This window comes from Silene latifolia, chromosome 7, assembly GCF_048544455.1.
Source record: "Silene latifolia isolate original U9 population chromosome 7, ASM4854445v1, whole genome shotgun sequence".
Classification (NCBI taxonomy): Eukaryota; Viridiplantae; Streptophyta; class Magnoliopsida; order Caryophyllales; family Caryophyllaceae; genus Silene; species Silene latifolia.
The window spans coordinates 26,424,222-26,433,226 of NC_133532.1; the positions used below are offsets into that span (position 1 = coordinate 26,424,222).

At 42.4% G+C, this 9,005-nt stretch overlaps 1 protein-coding gene across 1 annotated transcript; it reads left to right on the forward strand.

Moving 5' to 3' along the window:
- The first annotated feature begins 1,712 nt into the window (after nucleotides 1-1,712).
- LOC141589903 (uncharacterized) lies at nucleotides 1,713-6,213 on the forward strand. The gene is made up of 3 exons (XM_074410524.1): nucleotides 1,713-2,840; nucleotides 2,902-5,177; nucleotides 5,340-6,213. The coding sequence occupies exons 1-3, from the start codon at nucleotides 1,713-1,715 to the stop codon at nucleotides 6,211-6,213; spliced, it is 4,278 nt and encodes a 1,425-aa protein (XP_074266625.1).
- The last annotated feature ends 2,792 nt before the right edge of the window (nucleotides 6,214-9,005 follow it).

The following is a 9,005-nucleotide window of genomic DNA, read 5'->3' on the forward strand; positions in this document are numbered from 1 at the left end:
ACACTCCTATTCCGAATCCTCTTAAGTTTGATGCTCCATCAAATTACAGGTCCCAGGAGTCTACATCAGTTTGGAGTATATCCTCGTCTGGAAATGACCAAGTATCTATTGTTTGTGCGTCATTGATAGGATTTTCTGCGAAGAATTCGGCGACGGCGCGACCTTTTATAACTTTCAGTGGCACGTATTTGAGGTCGAATTCTGAGAGCATCAAGGTCCATCTTGCTAGACGTCCGTTGAGGACGGGTTTCTCGAAGAGGTATTTGACTGGATCCATTTTGGAGTATATTTTGACGGAGTAGCTAAGCATGTAATGGCGTAGCTTCTTCGTTGCCCACACAAGAGCGACGCATGTCTTTTCGAGTTGTGAGTATTTGCACTCGTATTCAAAGAACTTCTTACTAAGGTAGTAGATAGCTCTTTCTTCACTTCCTACAGTTTGTGCCAGCATGGCACCCATGGTCATTGTTTGATTCTTGTGAGATATAAACCAAGAGGTTGATCTCGTTGTGGTGGCATGAGCACTGGTGGTTTAGCCAATATCTCCTTGATCCGGTTGAATGCCTTTTGACAATCGTCATCCCACATGGTGTGATCTGTTTTCTTGAGTTTCTTGAAGATAGGCTCACAAATCATCGTAAGTTTCGATATGAATCGACTTATGTACTGCACCTTTCCTAGGAATCCTCTGACTTCTTTTTCTGTTTGAGGTTGTGGCATTTCGATCAGAGCTTTGATCTTGGAAGGATCTATTTCTATACCTCGTTGGCTAACAACGTATCCCAGGAGTTTGCCAGATGTTACCCCGAATGTGCATTTCTGAGGATTGAGCCTCATGTTGTACTTTCGTAGCCTTGCGAAGAACTTGCGAAGGTTCGCAATATGCCCTTCTCTTTCCTTGGATTTGACAATCATGTCGTCTATATATACTTCAACTTCTTTGTGCATCATGTCATGTAAGAGTGTAGTTGCGGTGCGTTGATATGTAGCTCCGACGTTGATCAATCCGAACGGCATTACCGTATAGCAGTAGGTTCCCCATTGGGTGACGAATGCGGTTTTATGCATATCTTCCATGGCCATCTTGATTTGGTTATAACCCGCATACCCATCCATGAAGGATAGTAATGCGTGGTCTGCAGTATTGTCTACCAATATGTCGATATGAGGTAGAGGGAAGTCGTCTTTTGGACTTGCTTTGTTTAAGTCCCTAAAGTCAACACAAACGCGGATTCTCCCATCCTTTTTGGGTACGAGTACTATGTTAGCTACCCAGTCAGAATACTCGGAAACTTTAATGAACCCGGCTTTGAATTGTTTGTCAACTACTTCCTTAATCTTGAGAGCCCATTCCGTTCTCATTCGTCGAAGCTTCTGTTTCACAGGCTTGAAACCTGGCTTAATCGGAATCCTATGTTCGGCGATATCCCTGTCGATCCCTGGCATGTCTTTGTAGGACCAAGCGAAAACGTCTTTGAATTCGTTTAGGAGGTCTATGAAATCGGCCCTTTCGATAGAGTTCAAGGTAGTTCCTATCAAGGAAAATGGGATTAGAGAGAGAAAGCTCTGCCTTCTCTCTAGAGAAATTAGGGTTTTAACTTGCACAAATGGCAAGGAAAATCATCAGGAAAAAATCCCAACCTAAAAATAAAACTCGATCAAAAGCTAAACTTCGCCTTTCTTTCACTAATTGTTCGGATCTTCATTTAGATATGGATAATTCAGCTTCTACTTCTTCTCCTTCTGTTCCGCAGACGGCAGATGCGCACAAAATCAGAGAAGTTAATGAAATCGTTGGAATTCCAGTTTTGAATCTTGACACCATGGTAGTAGCAGAATCAGAGACTCGACAAGAAGCTGTTGAAGAAGAAGCAGAGTGGACTGAGGTCAGAGGTAAGAAATCTAAATCTCCTCAAAAAGATGCTGCGTCTTCCTCTTCTTCTTCTATCCTGAAACTTACACCTGAGGATGTTGAGTCTGAATTGGAATATTGGGATACTTCTGTAGTTTGCTATGTGCTAGGTAGCAATCCTTCATGGTCTTTGCTTGAGGGTTTTGTTAGGAAGTTATGGGCAGCTTACAAAATTGAGAAAATATCTTTCCTACCAAATGGGGTTTTTCTGGTTCGTTTCATGACTAAGGAATGTCAGAACCTTGTACTGCAACAGGGGTTTCCTATGTATGATAACAAGCCGTTAATTGTTAAGCCATGGACAGAGAATTGTAGCTTGCACAAGGAACGAGTTAAATTTGTGCCAATCTGGGTTCGTCTTTGTGGACTTCCATTAAAATTCTGGGGCAAATCTAGTCTTGAGAAAATAGCAGGCTTACTGGGAAAGTTTCTTAAGCGGGATGGTGCCACTGAGGATAAAACCAGATTGGGGTTTGCTAGGTTACTAGTTGAGGTTGAGATAGGACAGGTCTTCCCTGAGAAATTGATGTTTCAGGATGAAAAGGGGCAGGAAGTAACAGTTCTGGTAGAGTATGAATGGCGTCCTACCATCTGTGGTGATTGCAAAGGAATAGGACATACCACTGATATGTGTAAAAAGAAGCAGCCAGCTCCTGTCACTAGGCCAGCACCAAAACCTCCACAGCAGGTCTGGAGACCAGTCCAGAAGGGGGGTGTGACATCTAAGGCTCCTCCTGAGGTTCCTTTTGGGGGGCCTACTATTCACAATTCCTCTCTGATCACTCCTGTCCATGTTATTCAGCAGGTTTCTAGACAGGAACACACGAGTTCTATGCAGCAGTCTCCTACCAAAACTTATGTGGAAGTATTATCTAGTCCAAATGGAAAAGGGGCTTTGAGTGGGAGGCAGGAGGAACCACCTGGAATAGTTTTTGATGGATAGTATAGGATGTTGTAATGTTAGGGGAATAAATGGGGCCAATAAACAGCTAGATGTCAAGAAGTTTTTGTTTCAAAATAATATTGGTCTCTTTGGGTTGGTTGAAACTAAAATAAAAGAACAGGATTTTGATAGGGTTCTCAGTAAGTTGGGTGGTCATTGGAAAGGATTAAATAATAATGATTATCATCAAGGAGGAAGAGTCTGGGTCATTTGGGATCCTCAACAATTTCTTGTCAACTTAATTCACAAAAATTCTCAAGTTATTACAGTCCAGGTGACTGAATTTGGGTCTGGAGATGTTTTTATGCTTTCTGTTGTCTATGGTTCAAATGATGAGGTAGAGAGATTGGATATGTGGTCTCATCTGAAGGATATGAAGGACAGCTACTCAGGTCCTTGGGGTGTGTGTGAGGATTTCAATAGTGTTTTACATTTTAATGAGAGAATTGGAAGAGAAGTTCTTTGGGCTGAGATAGCTGATTTTAGAGACTGTGTGGACTATTGTGGTCTTATGGATATTAAGGGGCAAGGAGCGTTTTACACTTGGAACAATAAACAAGTGCCTGCCTCTAGGAGTTTCTCTAGGATTGATAGGTTTATGGTCAATGATGATTGGATGGATTTGTACCCTACTGCCTATGCTCATTTCATGCCTGAAGGCCTTTTTGATCATAACCCTTGTGTTTGCTATAGAAAGATTAGGAGAGATAGAAGAAAGGTTCAATTTAAGTACTATAATATGTGGAGCTTGGATAGCAATTTCAAACCTGTGGTGCAAGCTGCCTGGAATCAGGGGGTGGGAGGTACTCTGATGTATAAGCTTGTGACCAAGTTGAAGGTCTTGAAAAGTTCCTTAAAGAGCTTGAATAGGAATGGATTTGCTGATGTGGAAAAGTCTCTGGGAATAGCTAAAGCTCTCTTGGAGGAGATTCAGGTTCAAATGCACTTATCTCCTTATGATCATGATCTTATTGCTGCTGAGAGGGATGCTGCAGCTAACCTTAGGCATCTTGATAAGATTCAACATAGTTTTTTGAGTCAGAAGGCTAAGGTTGACTGGATAAAGTATGGTGATGAGAATACCAGTTATTTTCATAATCAAATTCGTGCAAGACAAGTTCACAATAGAGTTATGAGCATTGCTGGAGTGGATGGTGTTGTACATAATACTTGTGCTGGTATAGAAGATGCATTCTTAGAATATTACAAAAGTTTGTTGGGCACTTCTTTGCCTACTGAACCTGTTCACTTCTCTACTGTTAGGACTGGTAAGTTGGTCACTGAGGATCACAAGAATATTTTATTGGCTGCTGTAACCCCTGCTGAGATTAAAGAGTGTATGTTTGCTATCTCTTCTACTAAATCTCCTGGTCCTGACGGTTATAATAGTCAATTTTTTAAAGACTCTTGGGAAATAGTAGGGGAGGATGTAACTCTAGCAATCCAAGATTTTTTCAGTACTGGTAAGTTGCTCAAACAAGTTAACACTACTACGCTTACCCTCATTCCAAAAGTTTCCAATCCTTCTCGTGTTCTGGAATTTCGTCCAATAGCCTGTTGTAATACCATTTATAAAACCTTATCTAAAGTCATTTGCAAAAGATTGAGTAGAGTGTTGCCTGATATAATTAGTGAGAATCAGGGAGGATTCATTAAAGGTAGGAGTATTGTCGAAAATGTACTCATTTGCCAAGATCTGGTTAGGCTTTATAACAGAAAGAGTGCTTCTCCTAGGTGTCTGATTAAAATTGACCTTAGGAAAGCCTATGACTCAGTGGAGTGGTCTTTCCTCTCCCAGATGTTAGTTGCCTTACAGTTCCCTCAGAAATTTATTGAGCTGGTGATGGCTTGTGTGACTAGCCCTTCTTACTCTCTTGCTGTCAATGGAAATAATTTTGGGTTCTTTCAAGGAAGGAGGGGGTTAAGGCAGGGTGATCCTTTATCCCCCTTGCTTTTTACCATCTGCATGGAGTATTTGTCAAGAATTCTAGGTGTGGTTGCTCAGCAGGATGGTTTCAAGTTTCACCCCATGTGTGGTCATATAAAGCTGAACCACCTCTTATTTGCGGATGATCTTCTTCTATTTTGCAAGGGGACTGATATTTCTATTATGTGGCTCCTACGAGCCTTTTTTACTTTCTCTCTTTCGTCTGGGCTTCAATTGAATAGGAGCAAATCGGATATCTACTTCAATGGAGTCAGGGATGATGTTGTTGAGTCTATTCTGCAAGTCTCTGGATTTCATAGGGGGGTCTTTCCTTTTAAGTACTTAGGAGTTCCCATTTCTTCTAAGAAGTTGACTAAGAATGAGGGGCTCAAATTGTGTGAGAATAGTAGCTAGGATCGGGGTTGGGGGCTAAACATCGTCCTATCTTTGGCAGGGTGACTTTGGTGAATCTTTGTGTTGGCCAATTTGCACTCATATTGGGCTACAATCTTTCTGATTCCTAGTTGTATTATGAACAAAATCAATGCAATTTGCAGGAATTTTTTGTGGAGTGGCACGTCTGAGTATAGCAAGGTCCCTAATATTGGTTGGGATATTTGTTGCTATCCTAAAGAGGAGGGTGGTTTGGGTATCAAAGACATCAAAAAGTGGAACAAAGCTTTGCTAGGGAAGTACGTGTGGTGGCTTGCTAATAAGAAAGATCACCTTTGGGTTAGATGGGTGAACCATGTTTATATGAAAGGAACTAACTGGTTTGATTACATGGCCCCCTCTGATTGCAGTTGGCCATGGAAGAAGATCACTTATATTATGCACACTTATAAGCAAGCTTACACCACTAACCTTTGGTTGAATGCTCATAGCCCTTACACTGTGGCAGCAGGGTATGAGTGGTTGCGGGTGAAAAAACCTAAGGTCTCTTGGCGGTTTCTCTGCTGGAACTCCTTAAACATCCCCAAATGTTCATTCATCTTCTGGGAATATATGTATCAGAGATTACCCACAAGAGATAGGCTGGCTAGAATGGGTCTAGCAGTGGAGAAGATTTGTCCAATCTGTCTTTTGGCTGATGAGAGTCATGATCATTTGGTGTATGACTATGTTTATGCTAAAACCTGTACTAGTCTGTTGCAAAACAGTCTAAGCACGTTCTTCAGGTTGCAGGAGTTGGTCAGTTGGTTTTCTGCAGGCAGACGTATTTCCAAGTTGCGTAAGAGGTATGTTGGTGCCTGTCATGTAGCATTGTTTTATTGGATTTGGAGAGTACGGAATGAGGCACGGCTGTATCATTTTGTTAGGAGACCTGAGCAGATAGTCCATCAAATTTTACAGGATGTCAAAGTGAGATTTTTGAAGCAAAATTGCAGTACTATGGGTGCACGAGATCAAATTTGGTTTCAGTCCTTATAGTTTTTCTTTTTTGATTCTTTGGTTGTATACTTTTATAACGGACTGATGTACTCTACTCTTTTTTTATCCTTGATGATGATATATATATACTTAACTTTCCCCAAAAAAAGGTAGTCCCTATCCTAAGTTCTTGGGGTTCTAGTTCGGTTCCTACATTGATGGGTTCGGTGTCTTCTATTACCGGTCCCCCTTCCCCTTCCTGTAGTATTTCTTTGGCTACGTAGGGAGGTATTTTGATCGAGTCTGGGTCTTGGTCATCCTCAGTATCATCGTAAACAGAATTGCACTCAAGATAACACAAAGAGTAAGCAGAACCTGATTTATTCATATTAAAATTTGAGTAAAGTTGGAACAAAGAAGCCAACTGATCCATGGTCGTGGCGGCAAAGGGACGATGGTTGGGGCATTTCCCGAACTACTGTGACTACTCGAGGCTAAGCTAGGAGAAACGAAGGGAGTGGGGATGACGACAGGAGTAGACTCTCTAATGACTTCTCTAGACTCCGACTCTGACTCCGACTCCGACTCGAACTCATCGTCTTCTGGTTCTCCTTTGAACATCTCTCCTTCTCCAGTGGTGAGCTTGAAGAGTCTTCCTTGATTGTTGGTCCATTTGATAGATTTTCTCCATCCTTTCTGCTGTTTTGTGTCGGTTTCTGTGATTAACGCGGTGGGGTTGAAGCGATCGTCTTGAAGTATCATAGTAATGATCTCATCCTGCGCGGCCCTAACGAATCGATCTTCTCCAAACAATAGGCTAACAGCTTGTTCGTCTAAGCAAGGTGCTTGACGGGTTTTGACGGTAGGAACCGTTTCTGGAGGGATGAAGTAGCAATCGTGAAAGATCTCGATTCCGGCTAACTTCCTTTCGAGATAATGCCAAGGTTCGGGAAATCCGTGAAAGAGTTCTAGACTTCCTTCTTGAACAAAGTACCCATTTAAAGTAGGGAGATAAGGCCTCATTTGGACTCCTACGTGCTTACGGTTTTGGACTTGGGCGAGCATTTCGAGGACCTCCTCTTTTGTAGGTTTGTACCCTAGTCCAAGTGGTATCCTTGTTGAGTTGCCTTCCTTATATGGTGCGAAGGTATTCTTCCGAATAGGGTTCAAAGGCATTCCAGGGAAGTATCCCTGGGATTTGAGTATGTGGTTGACCACCAAGTTAGAGTAGGGATTATAGTATAAGGGTGCCAACTCACTTTCTATGACACTTACACTTTGGAAGCCCCCAAGTTCGTATATAGGATCCGCAAGGACTTGATTGTTCGACTGTTTTTCGATTATTGCCTTGATGGGTGACGAAGTGATCGTCACTACTTTGCCGTTTAGTGGGATCTTGATCTTTTGATGAAGGGTGGATGTTACCGCTTTGGAAGCGTGAATCCAAGGTCTTCCCAGAAGTATGTTGAATGAAGCTTCAATGTCCACTATTTGGAAGTTAACCTTTCGTTCGATTGGCCATGTGGCTATGGTTAGGTTAGCAAGTCCTACTACCTTTCGTCGTGTACCGTCATATGCACGTACGCCTTGATTGGTAGGGGTCCAATCCGACTCTTTCATGCCTAGCTTGTATGCCGTTTTGAGGGGTATGACGTTGACCGCGGAGCCATCATCCACCAAGGTCATTGGCACATTCTTCTTTAGACAAATGACAGTGATGTATAGAGCAAGGTTGTGAATAGCGCCAAAGGGTGGCAAATCTTCGTCCGAGAAAGTAATAGGATTACTTAGCTTCGGTGATTCTTGGAAGACCAAGTTGACTACATCTTCAGGAGTGGAGTTATGTGCTATATTTAGTTTGGCCAAAGCTTGTAGTAAAGCTTGGCGATGTGGGAATGAGCTTGCTATTAATTGCCGATGAAAGATCGCCTTTGTTTTTCTGTAATTGCTTGAGCAAATGATCAGTGGAGTCATCTTCGTTGTCATTTGGTGTGATGACGTTGGTTGGACCATTTTGAGTAGTGCTTTGATACGGACGACCCGAACGAGTCAGGTGGTCCACATCTTGGTCTTCACCATTTTGGACTATTTCTTTAACTAGGGAGTTTTCAATGAGATACTCGTCCTCATCATCATCGGCCCAAACCCCATTGATTGCAGCTAGTTCCCTCATTCCCATGATATCATCTTCTAGTCGTATGATTTGATCGACTAGCTCATCAACCACGGTGATTACTTCTTGCATAGTGGCATTTTGAGAGAAGATTAGTGGCACATGTTCTTCGGGTATTGCGTTGGGATCTCGTAGAGTTGTCACCACATTTTCTAATTCCCAAACTTGCCTATCTACACTCCTTGCCCATGCGATGAAGTCGGAAATGGTAGGGGAGATAGTAGAGTAGAGCCCTTCATTCTCGATTGCATGAATTTCATTTTCGATGGGAGAAATGAGGTGTGAGCAATCTAAGGTAGATTCATCACTTGTGATCACTAGAACTCCAAGAGGATTCTGAGTGTTGTTGGGCTTACCTCCCGGTGGTATTGGCAATCGACCATCTTCAATCATGTCTTGAAGCACGTTTTTCAACTTGTAACATTTTTCTCTGTCGTGCCCCTTGCCCCTATGGTATTCACAGTACGAGTTCTCGTCCCAAAACTTGGACTTCCTTTCGGGTTCGGGAGTAGGTCCAATGGGTTGGAGTTTACCTTGCTTCATTAACCTTTTTAGAGCGTTGGAGTAAGTGTCCCCAAGGTTTGTGAATTTCCTTGGTGGGGTAGTCTTCTTGGATGGCTCGAGAAGGTTAACTTCATCGGTCTTACTAGTAGAGCCGTATGAAAGACTTGTGGACCCT